The sequence below is a fragment of the Carcharhinus amblyrhynchos genome, chromosome 16, assembly GCF_965287045.1.
Source record: "Carcharhinus amblyrhynchos chromosome 16, sCarAmb.v2.hapA, whole genome shotgun sequence".
NCBI classification, from domain to species: Eukaryota; Metazoa; Chordata; class Chondrichthyes; order Carcharhiniformes; family Carcharhinidae; genus Carcharhinus; species Carcharhinus amblyrhynchos.
This window is the reverse complement of record NC_137339.1, coordinates 19219388-19245787: the sequence shown is the minus strand read 5'-3', so window position 1 is coordinate 19245787 and position 26400 is coordinate 19219388. Positions and strand designations below refer to the sequence as shown.

Here is a 26400-nt window from a genome sequence, read left to right as displayed (position 1 = left end):
AAGTGGTCCTAATGTCAAAACTCAAGGAACAACGCTGTAGTTCCCTCCAATCTGAAAACCAACCTAAACAGCACCATTCTGCTTTCTGTCCTTCAGTAATTTTGTATCCATTTCCCCTCTGTACCCTTAATCCCATGGACTTTATTTTCATTAACAAGTTCATTATGTGGTTCCTTTGTGAAGCCCACATTCACAGCATCATCCAAATTACCATCAACCTTCTCTGAGACCAGAACTCTCCATTCACCGAAGGGGCTGACCCAAAAGCTAGCGAATTTACTATCAAATAAATCGGTTGGACTGAAACCTAATGTCGTCAGACTTTTTACTGTGTTTACCCCAGTCCAACACCGGCATAACCACATCATGACTTCATCAAAGACTCAACCTAATTAGTCAAACGGGTGATTTGACTTGAACAAATTCATGAGGGCTTTCACTGGTCCAAATGAATATATTATTGAAGGAAAGTGAGAATAAGAAACAGAAGACATACTTCTGACTGCTGCAAAGGCAGCCACATATTCTGTCGTTAACAAAGGACTTGGCAATTCACGGATAAACATCTTTAATAAGCCTGCGAGATCATTTTGGTGCACTTTCTTCCAGTCAAAATTCTTTTGGTAAAAATTTGCATCAATCTCCTGTTGCAAATTCTGTAGGTAAGACAAAAATACAAAAGTGCTGAATGTTACAATTCCAATTTCAGTGGGTAAATTTAAGTTTGCTTCACTTCATTCTCTGTTTGTTTAGTTAGGGGTACCTTCATCCTCGAAACAGATCCCGAAATGCGGAGAATCCCTTCTGTTTCTAAACCTCCATCTTCCAGACAGCATACCAACTGTGGGAAGACACGAATTAGCTTTGTACTGCAACAGGCTACATGTACGTATCCAAAATTCTTCTCTTGTTATTTTGACCCAGGCATTAACCCATTTATTTTAAACAGGTGAGCGCTGGGCTAATTTTGCATAGAGGCACAATTCCTACAAATATGTTATGTTTTGATAGGTTAGTATTGCTCAGGGTAATCTCAGGGTTTTAAGAGTTCCTTGTTACCCTGAGTGTGATCTTTAATTTATCAAGTACAGCCCATATTCTCACCCGAGGCATTTCTAGACTGAATTTTATGGGGTACTGTGATCTTTGCCTTTGGGCAAAGGGTCAGCAGGGAGCTTGCCCATGATGCCAACAGCTGCCTTGCAGCAATTTAACACTGGGAGCACTGTTACCTGTGCTAAGGCGAGACATCATCAGGCCACTGGCTCAATTGATCAAGATCCCATTGCAACTGAAGATAACTTTCTTCACTATGCCACCAATCTTGGTGTCATCTGCAACCTTACTAACCATGCTTCCTACATTCTCATCCAAATCATTAATGTAAATGATATCCAGCTGCTCTCTATCTGGCTGTCCTGCTAGATAGACAGCAGCTGGAGTCTCAGCAGCTTCAGCCTGGAGTGGTGAACAATGTCTCACACATCGAGAAGCCCAGCTAAGCCTGGGCTCAAGAGTATCAATGAGGATAGGGGAGTGAGGTGGATTTAAAAAAAAACAATATTTCAAAACGATGTGAATGACCAGGCTGACAATTTTATTTCCTTAATTTAATTGCCCTTGAGAAATGGGTGGTAAGCCACTTTTGTGAACTGTTGCAGTCCATGCGGCAAATGTACGCCCACTGTCCTGTTAAGGAGGGAGTTCCAGGATTTGGACCCAGTGAAAGCAAAGGAACGATGATATAGTTACAAGTCAAGAGGATGTGTGGCTTTGAGGGGAAATTGCAAGTGGTGGGGCTCCTATGCACATGCTGAATTCAAGGGGCCAGGGTTGTTGTTAAAGGGGAAGATAACCATGTGGTGAGGGGGGGAAATGAATACAATTTCTATAATGTGATAAAGGCAAAATACTGTGGAATCTGAAACAAAAGCAGAAAATGCTGGAAAATCTCAGCAGGTCTGACAGCATCTGTGGAGAGTAGAGCCATAATTTTGAGTCCTGATGACCCTTCAGCTGACAAAGGGCCATTCTGACTTAAAACATTGGGTCTATTCTCTCTCCACAGATGCCGTCAGACCTGCTGAGATTTTCTATCATTTGACACATGTCCATTTTGTTCCTTAAGTCTTCATTGCAATGAAACAAAAGGTCACCACTGTGACCAGTGGTGTGCCTCAGGGATCAGTGCTGGGTCCACTGTTACTTATCATTTATATGAATGATTTGGATGAGAATATAGGGGGCATGGCTAGTAAGGTTGCAGATGACACCAAGATTGGTGGCATAGTAGAAGAAAGTTATCTCCAACTGCAACAAGATCTTGATCAATTGAGCCATGGCCTGACGAATGGCAGGTGCAGTTTAATTTAGACTTGCGAGGTGATGCATTTTGGTAGACTGAACCAGGGCAGGACTTACTCAGTTAATGGTAGGGCACTGGGGAGAGTTACAGAACAAAGAGATCTGGGGTACATGCTCATTGTTCCTTGAACGTGGAGCCACAGGTGGACAGGGTGGTGAAGAAGGCATTCGGTATGCTTGATTTCATCCGTCAGAACATTGAATACAGGTATTAGAACATCTTGTTGAAGTTGTACAAGACATTGGTAAGGCCACACTTGGAATACTGCATGCAATTCTGGTCCCCCTATTATAGAAAGGATATTATTAAATAGAAAGAGTGCAGAAAAGATTTACTAGGATGCTACTGGGACTTGATGGATTGAGTTATAAGGAGAGGCTGGACAGACTGGGACTTTTTCCCCTGGTGCGTAGGAGGCTGAGAGATGATCTTATAGAGATCTATAAAATAATGAGGGGCACAGATCAGGTAGATAGTCAATATCTTTTCTCAAAGGTAGGGGAGTCTAAAACTAGAGGGCATAGGCTTAAGGTGAGAGGGGAGAGATACAAGAGTGTTCAGAGGGGTACTTTTCACACAGAGGGTGCTGAGTGTCTGCAACAAGTTGCCAGAGGTGGGTAGTAGAGGCGGGTACAATTTTGTCTTTTAAAAAGCATTTAGTTAGTTACATGGGTACATGGGTATAGAGGGTATGACTCACCTCTTTGAGAAATAGTGGAACTTTAGTGCTGGGGTCAATCTTCTGATCATTTTCAATCAAGTGTGTGAGTGGGACACCAAAGATTTTGTTTTCTACACATGACAAAAAAAGGCATTAATACTGCAGGCTGTGAAGATGATCAGAATTTCTGATGATCCTACCATTCCCCAAATTATACATGTTTCACTGAAATGTTGGAATATAAACATCTTGAGTGTCTGTCTCAGGGTGTATCTAAATCCTTCATACATTGAGCCCTGTCCTCTATTGAAGTGGTGGTCAGGAAGAAAGAAGAATCTCAAGGAGACTCAGCCGCATGCTCTTTTTTTTTATGATTTACTCTACTGTAAAAGTTAAAAGCCAATGCTCAAGAGTGGACCGGAATCCGTCTCCTTGCTTGCTCCAAAAACCAAATTCAAATTGAATCAAATTCATGGATTCAAGCGACAAACAAGATCCAAGCTAACAAGAAAAGGCACTGCACCCAATCTTGGGCTTGATTTTTTAAAATTTTTACTCCATCCTTAAAAGTTACAAAGACAACGTGCAGAATGGATAAAACTTCATAGCAACACTGATGAACTATTCACCTGACTTCAAAGTGCAAAGAGGAGAAGCTACCACCTCTTCAAAATAAGTTAATTGGCCATGGTGAATTGCTCCTTAACGTCAGGAGTTTAGAAGGGTAAATACGTGGGGTTATGGGGGTAGGGCCTGGATGAGATTGCGGTCGGCACATTTAGCTCGATGGGCCAAATAGCTTTCTCCTGCACTGTAGGGATTCTATTCTAAATTTCACCCTGCCAATTCTTAAATTCAACTTTTGATCAGGAAAGCTAAAAAATAAATTACTAAACGTTTTCCTAACCAGTCAGGTTTAATCCTGATGAACACTTTATAGCACATTTAATTAACATGATAAACTGTTTGCTCACAAACATATGTCATAATTACATTATTTTACTTTTAGTACGCTTTTGGTAAGGTTCAGGGAGTTTGCATTTAAAGCCTACCATTTACTTTCATTTTCGTCGATTTGCGTCGTTTCACCTCCAGATTCAAGACGTCAAAGAGAGCTGTCAGCTCAATTAATGCCAAGGTGTGAATTTTTTTCATGTCCTGCGCTGAGAGATCACCTATTCTGGTTACTCCTAGTTTATTCTTGCACATTTTGTATTGCTATTAAAATAAGCAAAATAGGGTATAGTATTTAGTTTCGGAAGCAGGATGCTGTAGGAGTATTCACAAGTTCTGTGAAGCTATTCAAACATTGCTCAAATATATGAGAACTAAGAAGAATATTTTCTTCATTAACTCACAATGTGCTGCACATTTGAAAAATGTAATTGCCAAAGGAAAAGACATGACAATAGCAGAAGGACAAATCTAGGGTAAATAGCACTTTGAGTTTTGAAAAAATATTGACTGTTTCTCTCTCCTGTAATGCAAAAGTTATAATTTTAATATTTTTGAGGATTTTGTGTTGGTGTGTGTGTGTTTAATTAAGCTGAGGACTGAGTGTCTATGAAATTGAGGTCATCAAAGAGGCTAAGTGTGAAAAGCATCACTTGAAGTAAATAGGGCCAAGTTGGACGTTCTACAAGTAAAAACACACCATAGTTAGGAATTTGCATTCGGCAATAAGGGAGGATTTGGATATTAAACTGTTGAATTTCAAAGGGAGGTAAGAAGTTGTTTGCAACTTAAAGGTCAGAATAAATGAGATAAAGTTCTTAAATTTTACTTTATCTGAAAGCAGTAGCAAAAAAGGAAAACATAACTTTTTATATTCTGAGAAAAATGCATTCAAAGAAGAATAAAAACAATTGAAAAAAATGAAACAGGAAGAAACATATTTTAAGAAAGGTTGGCAGCTGTGTTGAGGGGAGTGGCCATGCAAGACTCGAGAATATGCTGGGTCAGAGTTGTGAAAGGAAGTGAAGTGACAAAAGAGAGTGTCTGTGGTCTTCAGAAAGCAGAGTTTGTTCTAAAGCTTCTGGAATTCTCCACAGTGGAATGAGAGAAAGAGATAAGTCATGCGACATGCCTTCCCTACGGCAACAATGAGTGCATTGTGGTAATATTACTGGAATGTTTATAGATTCGATATTGATAGGGACTGTTGCCTCAAGGGATATTTATTTTTGAGTCTAACCAATAAAAATATTTTGGGGGGAAATGTTCTGTAAGACTAATTTTAACTCTGTGAATGTAATTTTGTGTGTTTAAGTTTTCTCTTCTTTTGTTAATAAATATATTTACTATTTAAAATCTCCAAAAATGTTTTGGAATGTATGACTCCTGACTTCAACACATACATCTTCTTGCAGTAAAATGCACATTGAAATTTGTTGTGACAGCTTGCCAAATTTCCATTTGGGATTTGGTTAGGCCAGCAGTTACAACCTGCCATATAATATTCCACTGACGTTGCCAGGCCTGAGCTTTTTTCCAGCACCTTGTTTTTATTTCATCTCAAGTGTAGTCTGCTTATTCTGAAATAAAGACTTCTGGTGGCTGGTAGGGTCAATGAGTAACTGCTTTTTGAATTAAGCACATATTAAACTGCAGTGCACCACAATTATGACCTATGTACTTTAGGAAAAAAATGTTTCACAGGATATTTTGCTTCACTCCCATCAATAAAGAAACAAACTGATTGTTTACAGATAATGACAATTCTTAAATTTATAAAAGCTATATGTAAACCTTTTAAAGGCACAGGATTAAGACACATAAACTAATAACATTTTATTTCACAAGAGGAAAAAGTCATGGACGGCATGGTGGCACAGTGGTTAGCACTACTGCATCACAGTGCCGGGGATCTGGGCTCTATTCCATCCTTGGCTGTCCGTGTGGAGTTGCACATTCTCTCCGTGTCTGCATGGGTTTCCTCCCAACTCCAAAGATGTGCAGGTTAGGTGGACTGGCCATGGTAAATTGCCCCTTAGTGTCAGGGGGATTAGCAGGGTAAATACGTGGTGTTCCAGGGGAAAGGGCCTGGGTGGGATTGTTGTGGGTGCAGGTTTGATGAGTCAACTGGCCTCCTTCTGCACTGTAGAGGTTCTATAATTCTAAGAGCCTATGATTCTATCCACAATGTAGTGATCCCAGTGTGACTCTATTGCAAAGTGGAACTGCTTACTTTGTCTGATTAATCACTTCTTCTGACTTTAGGTTTGAAAAGAGGTCTTCAATTCAAAATGGGCTTTGCCACTCAAAATCCATGTTGAGGCTGATTTCAGAAACAGGAAGAGAAGAGTAACTAAGATTACTTACAGGCAATGTCCCATCATCCTTTCTTTTCCTGGGGGACTTTATTAACAGCGCTTGGTTTCGGAGCATTGATGCTTGTTCAGAATAAGAAATATCTAAAGATATGAATTCTGTATTTGAAAGTTCACATTGTGTTGGTGATGAAGGCTTACATTCATCAGAACAAGCTGCAGAGAAAGGAAACAAGGAAATCTGCATTGAAAATAATAAGTTATTTGCTCCAATGAAATTATGTAACCAAATGTATACATATATCTGCAAAAGGTTGGGTATAATTGAGTATATTTTCCGTCCAGAATTTACTTGTTAAATACACCAATGTTAAACTTATAATATGCAGTAATATCTGACTCTCAATTTCTAATTTTTGTACTGCATTCTCATTTCAGGAACTATCTTCAGTTTTTGTTTATTATTACAACTGTCAATCCATTCATCATTTAAAATTTTGTTTAAAATTGGGTTTGAGGTTCTGCAGAAAAGGAAAGTCCATCATCAAAATCAGGGATTTGAACAGCATGCACTGTGACACAGCTGTGGCAAAGGCAGAATTCTACCATCCCACCTGCGGCAGGTTTGCTGGCAGGCAGGCACAGTGAATCTGGTAGGAGCTAAAAAGTTGGAAACCCGCCCATTTAGAATCACGTGGCAACTGTCCCGATGGCGGATCAATCTTTCCACTGACAAGCAGACAAGTGCCATTGGCATTCATCTGCATCTCACGAATGCTCATTAAAAAAGCTGGCCACCGGAATCCTGTAAGGCCTTTCAGTGCACCAGCGGGAAATTACACCAAACCTGGTAAGGCTGGCATGCACAAAATGGCCCTCAGTTCACCAGAGACGTTTGAGGTGAGTGCAACATGCAAAGCCTACTTGCCCTGCACTGGTCCTGCTGTGCTGCTCACCACTCTGCCAGGGCAGACCAGTTAATGCCTCCATTTCCATGCTGAACTAGTCTACGTGGACAGCACCGTGCTGCTGGACCCCTGGACCCTCCTGTACCATCAACCCAGATCGGTATTGTACCTGGGGTTGGGGAATACAGGGACCTCTTTCCTCCCTGTGCCACTTACTAGTGTCTATCAGGACAGCACTATGCTGCAGGACTCACGCAGTCACAGTAACAATGGTCCGAAGTTCAACCTGCTGGAATGGGAGGTGAGGGCAGGGGGTTGTTGGGAGTGCTAATGTCTACCACCACAATGAGAAGATCAGTATTAGTGAGTGAGTGGGTCTACATACAAACTAGGAGCAGGATTAACTACTCGGCCTCTCAAGCCTACTCCACTATCATGATCATCATGGTTGATCTGACTAAATTCAATCCCACATTCCACCCTACTGCCAATAACCTTTCACCCCTTTGTTACTTAAGAATCTAATCTTGTTCAGCCTTTAAAGTACTTAAAAATTCTACTTCCACTGCCTTTTGAGGAAGAGAATTCCAGAGACTAATGACCCTCTGAAAGTTTCTCCTCATCTTTGTCTTAATGAGCAACCTCTGTTTAAAAAACAGCAACCCCAGTTCTGGATTCTCCCATAAGGAAGAATATCCTCTTCACATCCACACTGTCAATACCCCTCAGGGTCTTAAAGATTGCAATTAAGTCATCTTTTACTCTTCTAAACGCTAACCTCTCCAGCCTTTTCTGATTAATACCAGGAGTGGGTAGGTTGTCTAATCTAGTCAACCTTCTTTGAATTGCTTCTAACGTATTTACATATTTCCTTAAATAAGGAGATCACTACTGCATACAACACTCTTACCAATGCCATGTACAGCTGAAGCATTACTTCCCTACTTCTATAATCAATTAGCTTCCCTTATTAATTGCTGTACCTGTACTCTAGGATTTGTGATTCATGCACTTGGGTACTCTTCTGAGAGAGCAGAGGTGGCATCGTCATTCGTATACTGAAGTTCCACGAGCTATAGGTAGGGCTAGGGAACCGTGGTGCACTAAAAAAGTTGATTCGTTGGTTAAAAAGAAAAAGGAGGCTTATGTTCGGATGAGACTTGAGGGCTCGGGTAGTGCACTAGAAAACTTTAGATTGGCTAGGAGGGAGTTGAAGAGTGAGTTAAGAAGGGCTAAAAGAGGACATGAGAAGACTCTGGCTGATAGGATTAAGGAGAATCCTAAGGCATTCTATAGGTATGTCAAGAATAGAAGGTTGGTTAGGGCAAGATTAGGGCCAGTTATAGACAGCAGAGGGAAGTTATGTGTGGAACCGGAAGAGATTGGAGAGGCATTGAACCAATATTTCTCTTCGGTGTTCACGCAGGGGGACAAGAATATAGCTGAGGAGGACACTGGGTTGCAGGGGAGTAGAATAGACAGTATTACAGTTGATAAGGAGGATGTGCTGGATATTCTTGAGGGTTTGAAAATAGATAAGTCCCCTGGTCCGGATGGGATTTACTCTAGGATTCTCTGGGAGGCAAGAGAAGTGATTGCAGAGCCTCTGGCTCTGATCTTCAGGTCGTCATTGGCCTCTGGTATAGTACCGGAAGATTGGAGGTTAGCGAATGTTGTCCCATTGTTTAAGAAGGGGAACAGAGACTTCCCCGGGAATTATAGACCGGTGAGTCTCACTTCTGTTGTGGGCAAGGTTTTAGAAAAAAATATTAGGGATAGGATTTATAGTTATTTGGAGAGTAATGAATTGATTGGAGATAGTCAGCATGGTTTTGTAGCGGGTAGGTCGTGCCTTACTAACCTTATTGAGTTTTTTGAGAAAGTGACCAAAGAGGTGGATGGGGGTAAGGAAATTGACGTGGTATATATGGATTTTAGTAAGGCGTTTGATAAGGTTCACCATGGTAGGCTTCTGCAGAAAATGCAGATGTATGGGATTGAGGGTAATCTAGGAAATTGGATCAGGAATTGGCTAGCAGATAGGAGACAGAGGGTGGTGGTTGATGGTAAATATTCGTCATGGAGCTCGGTTACGAGTGGTGTGCCTCAGGGATCTGTTTTGGGGCCACTGCTGTTTGTAATTTTTATTAATGATCTGGATGAAGGTATAGTTGGGTGGATTAGTAAATTTGCTGATGACACCAAAGTCGGAGGTGTGGTAGATTGTGAGGAAGGGTGTCATAGTTTGCAGGAAGACTTGGACAGGTTGCAGCGCTGGGCCGAGAGGTGGCGGATGGAGTTTAATGCAGAGAAGTGTGAGGTAATTCACTTTGGTAGGAATAACAGATGTGTTGAGTATAGGGCTAACGGGAGGACTTTGAATAGTGTGGATGAACAGAGGGATCTAGGTGTATGTGTACATAGATCCCTGAAAGTTGGGAATCAAGTAGATAGGGTTGTTAAGAAGGCATACGGTGTCTTGGCGTTTATTGGTAGGGGGATTGAATTTAGGAGTCGCAGCGTCATGTTGCAACTGTACACAACTCTGGTGCGGCCGCACTTGGAGTACTGTGTGCAGTTCTGGTCCCCACATTACAGGGAGGATGTGGAGGCTTTGGAGAGGGTGCAGAGGAGGTTTACCAGGATGTTGCCTGGTATGGAGGGGAGGTCCTATGAAGAGAGACTGAGGGATTTGGGGTTGTTTTCGCTGGAAAGAAGGCGGCTAAGAGGGGATCTTATTGAAACATATAAGATGATTAGAGGTTTAGATAGGGTGGACAGTGATAGCCTTTTTCCTCGGATGGAGAAAGCTAGCACGAGGGGGCATGGCTTTAAATTAAGGGATGGTAGTTATAGGACGGATGTCAGGGGTAGGTTCTTTACCCAGAGGGTGGTGAGGGATTGGAATGCCCTGCCTGCTGCGGTTGTAAATGCGCCTAGTTTGGGGGCGTTTAAGAGATCCGTGGATAGGTTTATGGACGAAAAGGGATTGGTTTAGGTTAGTGGGTCATTGTTTTTTAACTGGTCGGCGCAACATCGTGGGCCGAAGGGCCTGTTCTGCGCTGTAATGTTCTATGTTCTATATGTTCTATGTCAGTGTCACTTTCTTCTTGGATGTAAACCAGTTGTTGTTGAAAAGTTTTCTATCCATCCTGTGGACACTGTCCACTCTACCGGGAAGCTTGTTATTGACGAGGTGAAGAGTGTTGGCGGTGAAGATGGGAAAAAAGGGTGGGCAATAACACATTCCTGGTTTAACCCAGTCCTGGCTTCAAAGGTCTCTGTCATATTTCCATCAGTGAGGACTGTCGAGTCAGAGGATGTTGTGGCACAAAGGTTAGCACTGCTGCCTCACCTTGCCAGAGATCGGGATTCAATTACTGGTTTGGGTCATTGTCTCATACCCTCCCCTGTGTCTGCATGGGGGTTTCTTCTGGGTGCTCCAGTTTCCTCCCACAGTCTGAAAGATGTGCTGGTTAGGTGCATTACTAAATTCTCCCTCAGTATCCCTGAGCAAGTAGTGTGGCGATTAGGGGATTTTCACAGGAACTTCTTTGCAGTGTTAATGTAAGCCTACTTGTGATACTAATAAATAAACTTCATCTGGCCAGACGGGTCTTCCGTTGCACTTCCCGAATGATTGAGTTGAAAGCATTCGTCGTGTTGATGAAGGCCGTTGATGTGGTTGATGTTCAGTGTGTGGACGGAATCTCCACTCTCTTGGAAGAGAATCTCTAAGTCACGCTTGATGCCTTCGCAGAAGCATACCAAAAAATTGGTCTCAATATCAACAAACACTCAAGTCCTTTACCAGCCCACCCCAGTACAAGATCCATCTCTCCCTGCATCGAGTCAATGGAGGAGCTCTCCTAAACATGGAATATTTCCCCTACTTGGGAAGCAACCTCTCATCTCGGGCTAATACTGACATGGTAAACTGATATCAAAGAACAAAGAAAATTACAACACAGGAACAGGCCCTTTGGCCCTCCAAGCCTGTACCGGCCATGCTGCCTGACTGAACTAAAATCCTCTAACCTTCCAGGGACCGTATCCCCCTATTCCCATCCTAAAAGAATATTGTATCCATTTCTTGCGAACAGCCTTCAGATACCAAAGGCTGAGAATCTCTGATGACTGTGGCATCCATGTCAATATTAAGATCCTGATGTACAAGGCAATTTCCTCCCAATTCTTCTGTATGGCTCAGAAACTTGGAGTACACACAGATGCCATCTCAAGACCCTGAAGAAGTACCATCAACACTGCCTGAGATGGATGCTCCGCATCAGCTGGGTGGGCAGGCATTCTAACATCATCATCCTTGAAGGAGTCAAAGGCTCCAGCATCAAAATCACGATCATCCAAAATTAACTCCGTTGGGCTGGCCATGTACTTTGAATGCCTGAGTCTTGACTCACAAAACAAATCTTCTTCACCCAGCTCAAGGAAGGTATCCAAAAAAAGACAAAAGTGCTTCAAAGGACACCTCAAAGGCTTACCTCAAGAAATGCAACATAGACATCAATGTCTGGGACACCCTAGCTCAGAAAAAAGGGACCTCCCGATTGAAGGAATGCAATTCTTTGAGAATACCTGACGGTAAGAGGAGGTCCAGTAAAGGAGCCTGAAAAAGAAATGCCAGCGATCATGAGTCCAAGGACCAATTCCACCTCCAGGAAACATCTGCCAAGTTTGTAGTCGGAGATGCGGCTCTACAATTGGGCTTATCAGCCATGCAGGGACCCAGAGAACAAATGATCAGTGGCATAGAGTTTTTTATGTGGACATAGTCAGTCTGTGATCGTCAAAGAAGACTAGGTCACTCTGGTTCCTCTACACTGCAGAGTTCTGCAATCTTTCACCATTTGGATAATGACTTATTTTTTATTCTTCCTACCAAAATGGATAATTTCACATTTGCCCATATTATACTCCATTTGCCAGAGCTTTGCCCACTCACTTAGCTTATGCCTCTTTATAGCTGCCTTATGTCCACTTCACAAGTTACTTCCCTACCTAATTTGTGTTGTCAGTAAAGTAGGCAACCATACCTTCATTCCCTTTATCCAAGTCACTTATATAAATTGTAAAATGTTGAGGCCCCATTCGTTACATCTTGCCCAGATGAAGATCTATTTATGCCAACTCCGTTTCCTATTAGCTAACCAGTTTTCAATCAATGCTGAAATGTTACTCTCTTACACAATAGCCTTTGATGTGGCACCTTTTCAAATGTCCCTTCTATAAATCTAAGTCCAGTACATCCACAGATTCCCCTTTATCCACAAAGAACGCCAATAAATTGGTTAAATAAAATTTCTCTTTCACAAAACCATACTGAATCTGCCTAATTGCCTTGATTTTTTTTCCCCAACTACCATGCCAAAACATCTTTAATAATGGCTTCTAACATTATGACATAAGTTAGACTAGCTGTAGTTTCCTGCTTTCTAGTTCCCTGTCTTTTTGAATAAAGGAGTTACATTTGCTATCTTCCATGAAACCATTGCTGAATCTAGGGAATTTTTGAAAATTAAAATCAATGCATTAACTATCTCATTAGCCACTTCCTTCATGACCTTAGGATGAAATCCATGCAGACCACGGGATTTGTCAGCCCGCAGACCCAACAATTTGCTCAATACCACTTCTCTGGTAATGGTAATTTTCCTGAGTTATGTTGTTAATCATTGAGCCACACATGACATTAAAGTGTAAACATTTCTTGAGTAAGTATTGGGTAAGTTACGTGTGTCTAGCCCAAGTCTCCAACACTGAAATCAGAACAAAAGATATCTGTGGAAGGCCCCACACAGAGCAGATCAGCCAATCAGTTTAAATTTCCTGGGTAATTGCAGCACTTTGGTCTATACCAGCACTTCCAATGGGTCTTAAAAGTGTGACAGTGGCAGAAACCTCCACATTCACACTACTGGCATTAAAAGACCTGATCCAAATTGGTGGAATTTTACAGCGCAAGACTGGAAAATCCCATCCGAGGTCAATGGACATTTCCATTGTCCACCCCTCGTCCGCTCTGGCTCCGTAGTAGGTGGGGCGGTAGGATTTTGGCAAATATCTCAAACAATTTTGACAAACAAATAGCTAACAAAGCTTAATATGGCAGAAATGCATAACTGAAAATCAATTTTGACAGAAAAAGAATAATGTTGGTTTCCATGCTCAAATTCTCAATATGTATTTCTATTGCATAGAAGCAGAAAGTTATAAAAATCTATGCTTATGTTTATATCATATCAATAAAAATTATAAAACCACCAACAAAAATAAAAACACTCAAGACAATGTTAGCCCAGAGCAGAGCACTCAACATTAATTAATAAGTGATATTAAATAATAATGGACTGATTCGAGTCTCAATGAAGAAATATTCAATGTACAGCGCGTTTGGACTGACAATTCCCCAATCTGTTGGGGCCCTAACTGCACCACCCTATACAGAAAGGCACAGAGTAAAATAATTAGCATCTCCCCCCAAGTCCACCAAACCCTGCCACATGCCCAACATTCTTGAAAGAGGGGAACAAATAATCATCGAATCCCTACAGTGCAGAAGATATCATTCAGCCCATCAGATCTGCACCAATTCTCTGATAGAGTAATCCACCCACACCCTATCCCTGTAACCTCACATACTTGCCCTGCTAATCCCCCTAAATCACACATCATGGGAGATGAATGGACAATTTAGCATGGCCAATCCACTTGATCTGCACATCTTTAGAATGTGGGAGGAAATGGGACATCTGGAGGAAACTCATATAGACACAGGGCAAACGTGCAAACTCCACACAGACTATCACCCAAGGCAGGAATCAAATCCAGGTTCCTGATGTTGTGAGGCAACAGTGCTAACCACTGTGCCTTCAGGTGGCTGTTACACTTTCATTCTGGGAAAGCAATAATGGTTTTGGCAATGGCCTGGGTTCACCGATATTATAACATCTGCTCAACTGCAATGAAATCTGAAAAAATTAAATGGCATCAGCAATACTTCCTTTCATAATATAAAAGGTCCAAGTCTAACACAACTTGTCTTTTTCCATCGATAAGAAAAATGCTGTGCAACTTTAAAGTTAATAAATTCTTTCTGCTTACGCCATTCCTCCCTTCCAGACAAACTTTCGGTTAAATGAAGTTGAGACGTACCTTTTCTTTTCTCGTCATTTGGCAGCAAATGCCCAAGTTGCTGATCGGGTTGCAATGCGTCAATTACTGGACTTTGGTTATCCTGCATTTCCTGGAAGGACCACAGTCCACAAAAAGTATTGGAACTTTGATGCAAATGAACAGAACTACTAAAGCATTATGCTTAATACACATGCTGTGCTGCCAGTAAAGCACGTACAAAATATTTAAACTGCTGTAAAAGTGCATTGTGTACGCCTGCCAGTCATTTCGCAATGTATTTAAGGCAAAGACCTCTGCTGATCTACCTGAAATTATAATGTTCAAAAGCTACAGAGTTAAAAGAACCTTGCCACCTTTCTTGCAGAATCTATTTTTGCAGTAAGTACGGCTTGGCTGCTTAACATACCAAATTACACATAAGGAAATACATATCAGATCAAGCTTCCTATTCTTGATAACTACAAACATTTCTGCAGGCAGGAACACAGTTTCTGGATCACCAACTCAGGGCAGCTAATTTCTGTTTTGGTTCAGTTAGTTAAGGCAATCAGAAACTGGTTAAGCCTGGTTTGACCTCGAGTCGGCATAGGCAATGAGAACCGTATTATAATTAATGTATCTTTTATACTTTTTGCGTGTTATGAATTTCTTTTTATGTGAATTTTTGTATGATTTCCTGACAGGTGAAGGGTTAATTTGCAATGTCTCAGGAAGTGGCATGAGTTACATAGTATCACATGCATGGAAGGATTGTTTACATGTAAAGGGTATGCTACTTAGGTCATGACTATGACGTGACAATCATGGTTCCTCATCACAATTACAGTTAATGTAAGCATTGACGGTTAGCAAGGTTAGAACACCACAGCTCAGGAAGCGGCCCAGGCTGCAATGAACTTGCAGAAGTTCAGTCCACAAATTTCAAGGAGACTTAAGGACAGGAAAGAAGAGCAGGAGTCAAAAGCTGTTCATAGCAACTGGAGTCAGTGGGAATAGGATACCAAATTGCCTTGATTTGATAAAAATAACTTTTGTTGCTTAATAACCAGTCATGATAGTACTGCTGAAATGTTTGTCCGAAACATATTGGCGGGAATTCTCTGGCCGCTCATGCCAGTGGAATTCTCCAGTCCCACCAGCAGCACAATGCCCCCTCCCCCATGGGTTTCCTGCCTGCATGGGGTGACGTCAATGGGCATTCCCACCACTAGTAAACAACGAGCCACCTCTCACTGGTGGGAAACATGCGGCTGGAAGGCCAGAGAATCTCACCTGTTGTGTGGTCTCTGATCTTCTCATCTCTATGATAAATTAGGTAGCAGTGCAGCCTTGTAGACCTCAAGCTTGGTGATGATCAGGTCCAGAAGTCCAAAGTCACTTACCCAACCACAGGAAGATAAAACAAATGCCAAATTGCACTTCAACTCCTGGCATGCATCAAAGCCAGGTAGTTACATCGAGACAATTGTTCTTTCTTTCTACTTCCATTATTGGTTTCTGGGCATTCCCTCAAGTCTCTTTCAGCTAATTTTGTTCATGCTTTGCTGATGGCAGTGGTTAGGATACTATTCTAAAGAGAGTAGCTCACCCAAATAACCATTCTCCATCTGACAACACAACAATTAAAGGAGAAATTTTGAGAGTTTCATCTTTGGTGCAGAACTCACTAGGTAGAGCAGAGTATTCCACAACCATGAAGAATTTACTTGTAACATTGTCACTGTAACTACTGATCTGGAATCTCTTAAGATTTTCCTGAAATCTTTTTGGAGCACCCAAGAAAACCTTCACCAAGAAAAGATAGTGGAAGCCTGTTGCCACAATATTATATGGTGGACCTTAATAGGAAACACCTGGTTGTAACATGGGACAAGGGTTTGGTGGTGGGGTGAGGGGATAATTCAGAGTTGGGGTGACAGGTTCACTCGGACTCACCAACATGAGGCCTTGGCCATTTGAAATTATGATAATCTCGTTGCAAACCTTGTTTGAAACTGGCAATGAGGAGCTTGAGGGATGAAAAAATGATCAGAAAGAGGCTGCCACTGGGCACTGGGGGTGTTGAGGGGAGAAAATGCTCATCAAGAATGTGGAAAAAAGCCCAGAAAGAAGTCTCACAACACCAGCTTAAAGTCCAACAGGTTTATTTGTAGCAAATGCCACAAGCTTTCGGAACAGTTCTTTCATCAGGTGAGTGGGAACTTCCGGGAACTCCCACTCACATGTCAAAGGAACAGCTTGTTCCGAAAGCTTGTGGCATTTGCTACAAATAAACCTGTTGGATTTTAAGCTGGTGTTGTGAGACTTCTTTCTGTTTTTACCCCAGTCCAATGCCGGCATCTCCACATCATGACTACCATCGACACCGAAAAAAGCCCAGGCCATGAGACACCCCAAAGTCTTTTTTTGCTCTGCCTGCCCCATTAACATAAAATAACATTTTAATTTAATGGCCTCTTTGCCTGCTTCTGCATAATACTAAGAACCAAGGGCCGGATTTTAATTCTCCACTGCTAGGTGGAGGCAGTTTTTGTACAATCAAGTGGACAATCTTTGTCCCTGACCTTTCTGCTCCTGACCAATATGAAACCTTACAAGGGACAGTGGAGGAATCGAATGACCCATCCATGCTTGGGTCCACCCTGGCCCTGAAATGACTCATTAATGATCACTTAAGGGCCTCATCCCACCCTTGTCACTGTTTTACCCATAAGGAGGGGTCTGGCAACTTTAGCTGTGCAGGCTAGCATCCAGCAGGGAGACAGATCTCCTTTGTGGGTCTTCTGTGCCCAAAGACCTCCTGCGGACCCCCTGCCACCATTACACTTATCCATTTACTCTCAAATTCATCCCCCACCCCTCTCACTTGGGAGTGCCAGGCTGACTCCAGCCAGTTCCAACTTAGATTGCCTGGTTCCAGCGACAATCTCCTTTGGGGATTGACTGTCACCCCAGCCCACCTGGCGTTGCTAGAATTAGAGTCCCAGGCCTCTGATATATGACTTCCTGTCCCTGAGGGGTGGAAACCCCACCACCATCCTGGTAATGGGCAATTGACTATCAAATTTCTGTAGGGCAGCTCTTCTTCCACGAGGCAGGCTCCATATCAGGGAGGGTCAGGGACCAATCCTATGTTTGGTATGTGGGGCCAGCAGTAATCATTAAACCTTCAATCATGCATTAAACTTATGTAGGACCCAAACAATGTCTCTGGACAACAAATGCTGAATTTGAATTAGATCGTTGCCTCCCAAAACGAAGGCTTTCAACATTAAAAAGACTGTTAAAATGGCGCAAGATGCAAGCAAGGCAAATACCACTTTGCTGATAAGTTAAACCTCTACTTGACCCAGCCTAATCAAACATGGGGAAAGCAAAAATTAGGCTCTTGGCAGCTTTTAAATAAACTTTCACGTCTGTTTACACTTACTGAAAAATTCGGTCCTGCAAAGACATCTCTGACATCTCGTACCGAATGCTTGCTCTTCATCCGCATAGACAGAGTATAGTTGTCCACTCGGCGCTGTACAGCTGCAGACTGTGTGCGAGTTAGAGTAGAGAGCAGGACCACTTCATCGTCATCTCTGCTGCCTTCTTTGATGAGAGTGGAAAGCCCAGCATCCTGAAGCCAATCAGCCTCCACTTCTCCATCTACAAGCATAAAAAAAAAATCACATTTAGCTTTAACATTTGATTACACTTTTCAACTCAATATTGGCTACGCCCAGTATTCAGTCATGAGAATCTACTCATTTATATGCAAAAGTAAAGAGTTAACATATTCGCCAGTCAACTCAGCAACATCCATGCTGTGAGAACCTACAGATGCAGCTCCACCACAATAATAAGCTGACCTTCCTATCTTTGTATATCTTTCTCCAAGCTTGAGTTCACCTCAGACCGGGATCATGAACGGTGCTAGGACCTCTCGAGCTCCAGACCAGCCGCCATTACTAGGTCCCCAATGGGCAGAAGGCTAAGAGACTCATTGCTTTTATTTCTCTTGTTTGGCTTACTCTTTTGCAATAAGCCATTCTAGTATCTAGAGACTATAATTCTAGCCTCTTATTTAACATTCTTCAGTATCATTAAAAGAACAAAACAGAACACCACTACAACAGTTATTTTTATAAATCTCTTTAGTGAGGTGTGAGTGCCATTGACAAGGTCAGCAATTGTCATGCATCTCTAACTGGCATCATGGAATCCCTACAGTGCAGAAACAGGTCATTCGGCCCAGTGGGGCTCTACTGACTCTCTGGCACCCAGGCCCTCTCCCCACCCTATCCCTTTAGCCTCGTTCATTTATCATTTAACCTATACATTTTGAAAACTAAGAGGCAAGGGACTTCAAGAAAGTGATGGTGAGCCACCTTTTTGAACAGCGGAAGGCCACCTGGTTTTGTAATGATGCAGTGCTGTTCAGAAGGGAGTTCCAGGTACAGTGAAGGAATGGCAATGTAGTTCAGATTCAGGGTTACGTACTTGGACAAACAATAGATGTTTTTCATGTTTCCATCTATCTGCTGTCCTTGTTCTTCTAGGTTGTTAGAGGTTGAAGGTTTGGAAGTTACTGTTAAAGGAGCCGTGATGGGTTTGCTACAGTGCACCTCATATATGATACACTCTGCCACCACTGAGCATCAGGGACGAAGGGGAGAATGAATGTCGAAGGTAAAGATGGGGTGCCAAGCAAACAGACTGGTTTCTCGTGGATATTGTTGAGCTTGAGTGTTATTAGAGCTGCATTCTACCAGACAAATGGAGGGCATTCTATCGTATTCCAGGGCAATCTGTAGAATCATCAAAGTCAACTACCCGATTGATTGTCAATGAATAATTAATTCAAAGCTGTTCACAAATAGCCCATAACCAAAGCAAAATGCATCTTTTGTATTCTTAATAGGAGCTGCAGTAAGACCTTCAGTCTGTTCCAACATTCAATTTGACCATGGCTCCACTGTACCTCAATTCCATTTACTTGCCATTCTTCTATAATCCCTGATACACTGACAAAGATTTATTGATCCCACTCATTATTGATCCCACTCCTGAAAATTTCTGCTGACCCAGCATCCGTAGCCATTTCCGTGACCAGTTTTGGACAGCACAGCCTGTTGCTGACCGGAAATGCATCAGGAAGAGTTGCGCAACGTGGGCCCACACTGCAGCCACTGGATCATGCATGATTCTTTGTGCCAACTTTCAGATTGAACTCAGGATTTCATTATATCGGCGTTCCAGTGAGTTTGTTCTGCACGCCATTCACTTCTTGTAAGTTACACTGTCCGTGCACCTACAAACTCGTCCTTGTTCAACCATAGAATCCCTATAATGCAGAACAGACCATTTGGCCCATCGGGTCTGCACTGACTCTCTGGCAGCCTATCCCACCCAGGCCCCCTCCCCATCTTTGAAGTGTAGCCACTTAATTCAGTGATAAATTGAAATTCTCAATGCAAAGATAATGGCTTCAAGACTCTCAGTGAATAACAAGCTTTTTTTTAAAAAGCTTTCAACTTACTTTTTAAATTGATTTTAGCAAAAAGTATCCTTAAATTAAATATTACAAACAATTGTCCTCTAACTTCATGAATTTGAGCATCACATTTACTGAAATTTCCTGATGATATATCTTCACCATTTACTGATTTGTCAGGAGAGTGCTTTGCAGAGAAACTCTAGATAGGCCAGATACAAGAACATGCAGTTGGTTAAGGTCTGCACAGAGCCAAGAATAGATAACTTGAACTTTATTGTTTCTGTGTCAAGGGAAATTGTTCATTTTAATGAAAATCTTAGACTGTGACTGGGCCGGAAATGTTACAGCACAAATTCTGAAAAGAAGTGAATCTTGATTTCACTCCTGTATGGCCTTGCTCTAGATGTAATATCACACCATCTTAATCTGGATTCCCTCATCAGGGGAAAATGTTTCTCTCTCCTATTAAATCCCTTTATCATTTGAAACACCTCAAATTGCATCACCTCCATAGCATTAGACTTTTGATCACAGCAACAGGAAGGTAGAAAATATGATTGGTAATCTAACCTTTCTACTCGTCACACAAACTTTTTCTTTAAATTGATTCGTGGGACATGGGCATTGCTGGCTGGCCAGGATTTATTGCCCATCTCTCATTGGTCTTGAGGGCAATTGCAGGTCAACCACATTGCTGTGGCTCAGGAGTCACATGTAGGCCAGACCAGGTAAGGCTGGCAGATTTCCTTCCCTAAAGGACATTAGTGAACTAGATGGGTTTTTCTTACAATCAACAATGGTTTCATAGTCATCAGTAGATTCTTAACTTCACTTATTTTTGTTTTGAATTCAAATTCCACCACCTTCCATGGCGGAATTCAAGCCCAGGTTCCCAGAACATTAGCTGAGTTTCTGGATTAATAATCCAGCGATAATACCACAAGGCCACTGCCTCCACTATAGCTAACTAAGATTTGCAGCATAAAGCACTTATCATTGCTATTTCCATCAATCACTATCACTGTAACACCTCGATGAATTCAGCCATTCTTCATATGTAATTTTGATTACATATTAATGTGGCATAGTGACACAGTGATAAGCACCACTGCTTCACAGTGCCAAGGACCCAGGTTTGACTCTCGACTTAGGTCACTGTTTGTGTGGAGTCTGCACATTTTCTCCATTTCTGCTTGGGTTTCCTCTGAGCGCTCCGGTTTCTTCCCACGTTCTGAAAGACATGCCGGTTAGGTGCATTGACCCGAATAGACGCCGGACTGTGGCAACAGTAACTTCATTCACAGTAACTTCATTCTAGTGTTAATGAAAGCCTTACTTGTGACTTATAAATAAATTTTAACTTTGGGTATTTTAACTAAGGTTTGACTTGGATACAGATCCTAAGGGTGTATTTAAATCACAAGTTTAGCTTTAGCATAGAACAATTTGCAGCAATCTTACACTTGTTGGGTAAAAATCTAAAATTAGGAGCTGACTGAACAAAATGAGATATGATTTCCTCTGTGGTCTGTTTCACATTAGCATCCAGCTGGGCTCTGACTCTGGTGTTAGCTTGTGTTTACATTATAATTGGAGCCTCAGTGGACTACTTCACACTAATGCCATAAGAGCAATGTGTAAGACATTTTTAGCACATCATCACAGTTGCTTTGAATTAGTTTGCACAGTGCCACACAATCTCAGAAATTCAGGCCTATATTATCAAAACTAATAGCTATGTAAATACGTTTTGTCTGAACCTGCAAAAAGATGACAGATATTCTTCAATGATGACAGCAAGTTAGCCTGAAAATTACAATGAATCCCATTATCAGACAAATCTTTAAACCTTCATGGTGAATTCCTCTTGCCTTTTTTAACCCATATATTCTAAAGCTATTAAAATAGCAGCAAAGGAAATTTGATATGGGTCTATTAATCAATCATTCGTATAATAGCATCATTCATAGTCATTTCCAAGTTATTCATTTTGTTACGATCCCTAGACAAAACCTGTAACAATTTTTTAAAAGAAAGAAATTCAAATTTTGTTCTTGTATTCGTTTACCAGAAGTGGACGTTGCTGGCTAGAAAAGCATTTAGTGTCTGTCTCTAATTGGTCTCTAGGTGGTGGTGGTGAGCTGCCTTCTTGTACCACTGAGATCCTTGTGGTGTAGGTACATCCACAGTGCTGTTAGGGAGGGACTTCCAGGATTTTGACCCAGCGACACTGAAGGAACAGCGGCACACTTCCAAGTCAAAATGGTGAGTGGCTTGGAGGGAAACTTCCAGGTGATGGTATTCTCAGCTATTTGCTGTCTTTGTCCTTTAAGATAGTAGTAGTCATGAGTTTAGAAGGCGCTGCCTATGGAAACTTGGTGAGTTCCAATGCACAGGACAGTACACAGAGTTGCCACTGTGCATCAGTGATACAAGTCGTAAATGTTTATGGAAGGGGTGGCAATCAAGTGGGCTGCTTTGCTTTGGATGGTGTCAAGCTCCTTGAGTTGATAGTGAAGGATCCAGTGTTGGTAATATCAAGGCAAAATGGTTAGATTCTCTCTTGTTGGAGATGTACAATACACAAATGTTACTTGTTACTTGTTACTTGTCTGCCCAAGCCTGGATATTATGCAGGTCTTGCTGCATTTGTACATGGGCTGCTTCATAATCTAAGGAGCCGTGAATGTTGCTGAACATTGCATCCCCATTTCTGAACTTATGATGGAAGTAAGGTCATTAGTGAAGCAGCTGAAGATAGCTGAGTCTAGGATACTGCTGTGAAGAAATCTTAAGTTATTTACTGAAACAATTATAGCACAAGATATCGTGGCTTGAAGTAGAAGAATTCTTACTGTACAAGAGCCAAACAAAGCAAACACAAACTATCTTAGCTAAACACCCAAACCCTAAAACCTAGAAGTAACATAAGTTAAACTTGTGATTGATTATAAAATATAAGTTATACATTAAATAGAAGATACAACTGAAACAGATTTTATAAATTGTCTCAGCAGTCTATTCAAAATATAGGTTATCAAACCCAATTACAAAATCCTTTAAAACTCTGACCTCCTCACAAAGAATTTCAGCTCATCAAATCCTCAACTGACTGCAGTGCACAACCAGCCCATGTTCTTTGGGCACAATCTTCAGTAAAAATCACACACGTCAACTGAGCAGAGCATTCTCAACGTAGTCTGGATGTGTAAATCTACCAATATTGTCTTCAAGTAACAGCTGCAACAACTGTGCATTTGCTTCTGGGTTTAACCGTTGTCTGATTCAGCGTGCCTGTACTGCACCACTGGACTCAATAAATTTCACTATTGCGCTCTGATGCCTCTGTCCCCTTTTTTATCATTTCACCAGGAGTTCTGTTTCCAATTCTCAGTTTATTCTTAAGTTTCCTTGGCAACTGTGTCAGTCTCCTTTCTTAGTTTCCCATTTCACTCTTCCATTTTTAATTGGGAGCTCTGCCAAATAATAAGCTTTTTGCACAGATTCCATTGCTCTATTATGAGCTGCAAGATAAACTGTCCAAAGGTTAGGCACAGAGATCATATACAATTAAAATTATTTCCCTGGATTTAGTTTTGGAATCAGAAACTGCTAATTAAATATTTAGAATTATGAAATAATCCTTCAAATTGTCCTGTTGAGAGGTTACTGACCCGAAACCTTAACTCTCTTTTCTCTCCTCAGGTTCTGCCTGACCTGCTGAATATTTAGAACATTTCCTGTTTTAACTTTGAAATGTCCTACAGCCATTGTCTGACCCTCACCTCGACAAGAAAGTTTCTTCATAGAAATCAGAGAATCTATCTATCTATAAATATGAAACAGTTTGAACTGAGAAAATTGCTTTGGGTCAGGGTTGAGACTTTGTGTAAGGTGGAACTCAGACCCTACTGAAGATATGCAGGAATTTTGCAGAAATCTAAACAGAATCCAGGTCCATGAGAAAATAATCGTCCGTGAGTCTATGCCTAAACCTCATAATTCTTCTTAATGAAACGCAAAGGATTCTCATTATGGTACAAGTCCCATTTGTGCTTTAAAGTTTAAGTTAAAGCTTTTTTAGTGTTACAATTAGGTTTACATTAACACTGCAAAGAAGTTACTGTAAAAATCCCCTAGTTGCTACACTCTCACACATGTTCAGGTACACTGAGGGAGAATTTAATATGGCCAGTGCACCTAACCAGGACACATTTCAGACTGTGGGAGGAAACTGGAGCACACCTACGCAGACACGAGGAGAACGTACAGACTCTGCACAGCGACCCAAGCTGGGAATCGAACCGGGGTCCCTGGCACTGAGAGGCAACAGTGCTCACCACTGTGCCATCTTGTCTTACAATTGGATATTCAATTAATCAGATTTTCTGCAAGTATCTGGTTAACTAACATAAAGTGGTTAGCTAACAGAAAGCGGAGTGGATGTAAATGGATGTTTTTCTGCTTGGCAATCAATGGTATGCCTCAGGGATCAGTGTTGGGACCGCAATTGTTTACGATCTATAGAGATGATTTGGAGTTGGGGACCAAGTGTAGTACGTCAAAATTTGCAGATGACACTAAGATGGGTGGAAGAGCCAAGTGTGCAGAGGATGCTGAAAGTCTGCAAAGGGACACAGATAATCTAAGCGAGTAGGCGAGGATCTGGCAGATAGAATACAAATGTTGGTAAATGTGAGGTCATCCATTCTGGTAGGAATGGACAAAATGGACTGTTATTTAAATGGTAAAAAATTGCAGCATGCTGCTGTGCAGAAGGATCTGGGTGCCCTCGTGCAGGAATCTTAAGGAGTTGGTTTGCAAGTGCAGCAGGTAATTAAGGTACATGGAATTTTGTCCTTCATTGCTAGAGAGATGGAGTTTAAACACAGTGAGATTATGTTGCAGCTGTATAAGGTGCTGGTGAGGCCATACCTGGAGTACTGTGTACAGTTTTGGTTTCATTACTTGAGAAAAGATATACTGGCACTGGGGGGTGCGCAGAGGAGATTCACTAGGTTGATTCCAAGTTGAGAGGGTTGGCTTATGAGGAGAGACTGAGTAGACTGGGGCTCCACTCATTGGAATTCAGAAGGAGGAGGGGAGATCTTACAGAAACATATAAGATTACGAAGGGAATAGATAAGATAGAAGCAGGGAAGTTGTTTCCACTGGTGGGTGAAACTAGCACTAAGGGGCATAGCCTCAAAATAAGGGGAAGCAGATTTAGGACTGAGCTGAAGTGGAACTTCTTCACACAAAGGGTTGTCAATCTGTGGAATTCGCTATCCACTGAAGCAGTTAAGGCTATTCCATTGAATGTTTTTAAGGCAAGGATAGATAAACTTTTGAACATTAAGGGAATTAAGAGTTATGGTGAGCGGGCAGGTAAGTGGAGCTGAGTCCACAAAAAGATCAGCCGTGATCTTATTGAATGGTGGAGGAGGCTCGAAGGGCCAGATGGCCCTCTCTTGCTCCTAGTTTTTATGTTCTGATGTCTGTGACATCAGATGTAAAAGGAGTGTTACTAGAGTAACCACTAAACAAGTCAAGTACGTGGTGCAAATATCATTACTGTTATGCATAGAATTGCACTGCAACGGGTTCTACTTAAATTTGATAAATTATATGCTTTGACTTTCTTGTGGCTTACCGTCTGTTGTTTTCACATCGGCATTTTCATCGCACTCAGTCCCACGACTTTCCTTTATATTCTCCACTTCAGTCCAGAAGTCATCCAGTGACAAGTTGTCTAATGAATCCTGAAAACTACAGCAATGTGAAGACAGCTGCTGCTGGAAATGCTGGGACTGCATCTGGTTCATGATTAAAGGACTTGACTCCCTCCTAATGCACAGAAAAAGAAATACATATTTTAGCCAGAAGTACTCATACAACCTTTTCACTTATCTAGATCTTAGTACATAGGGTACAAATTCATAATTTGCAAATAATATGAAACTTGGAAGTATTGTCAACACTGAAGAGGTTGGTGTAGAAACTTCAAAAGGACATAGGCAAGTTGGTGGATTGGGAGGTGCGGGGTTAACAAGTAGCAGATGACGTTCCATGCAGACAAATTCAAATGATTCATTTTGGTAGGAAGGCAATGGTTCTCCAAGAGCATAAATCTTAGAATCTCTATAGTGCATAAAGAGACCATTCGGCCCATCGCGTCTGCATTGAATTGCATAGAATTCTATGGTGCGACAATAGAAAATAAAGGGAACAATTCTAAATGAGCAGGAGCAGAGGAACCTGGCTATACATGTGAAGGTGGCAGGGCAGGTTGAGAGAATGCTTACTAAAGCATACCATAAGATATAGGAGCAGAATTACACCATTTGGCCCATCGAGGCTGCTCTGCCAATCAATTATGGCTGATATGATTCTCATCCCCATTCTCCTGCCTTCTCCACGTAACCCTTGATCCGCTTATTCATCAAGAACCTTTCAATCTCTGTGTTAAAGACACTCAATGACCTGGCCTCCACACTTCTCTGTGGCAATGAGTTACACAGTTTCACCACCCTATGGCTGAACAAGTTCCTCTTCATCTC

At 41.7% G+C, this 26400-nt stretch overlaps 1 protein-coding gene across 2 annotated transcripts in view; it reads right to left on the bottom strand.

The window, feature by feature from the left end:
• The window catches only part of arhgap40 (Rho GTPase activating protein 40), a 119087-nt gene that overhangs the window by 17964 nt on the left and 74723 nt on the right, over positions 1-26400 (bottom strand). For both annotated transcript variants that reach the window (XM_080204783.1, XM_080204782.1), the window contains exons 2-9: positions 25494-25687; positions 17789-18009; positions 14377-14467; positions 6348-6511; positions 4079-4244; positions 3066-3157; positions 764-841; positions 497-656 (exon numbers count right to left, since the gene is read on the bottom strand). In XM_080204783.1, the coding sequence (XP_080060909.1) occupies positions 497-656; positions 764-841; positions 3066-3157; positions 4079-4244; positions 6348-6511; positions 14377-14467; positions 17789-18009; positions 25494-25665 (1144 nt within the window). In that variant the 5' untranslated portion in view covers positions 25666-25687. The remainder of the gene's footprint in view (positions 1-496; positions 657-763; positions 842-3065; positions 3158-4078; positions 4245-6347; positions 6512-14376; positions 14468-17788; positions 18010-25493; positions 25688-26400) is intronic.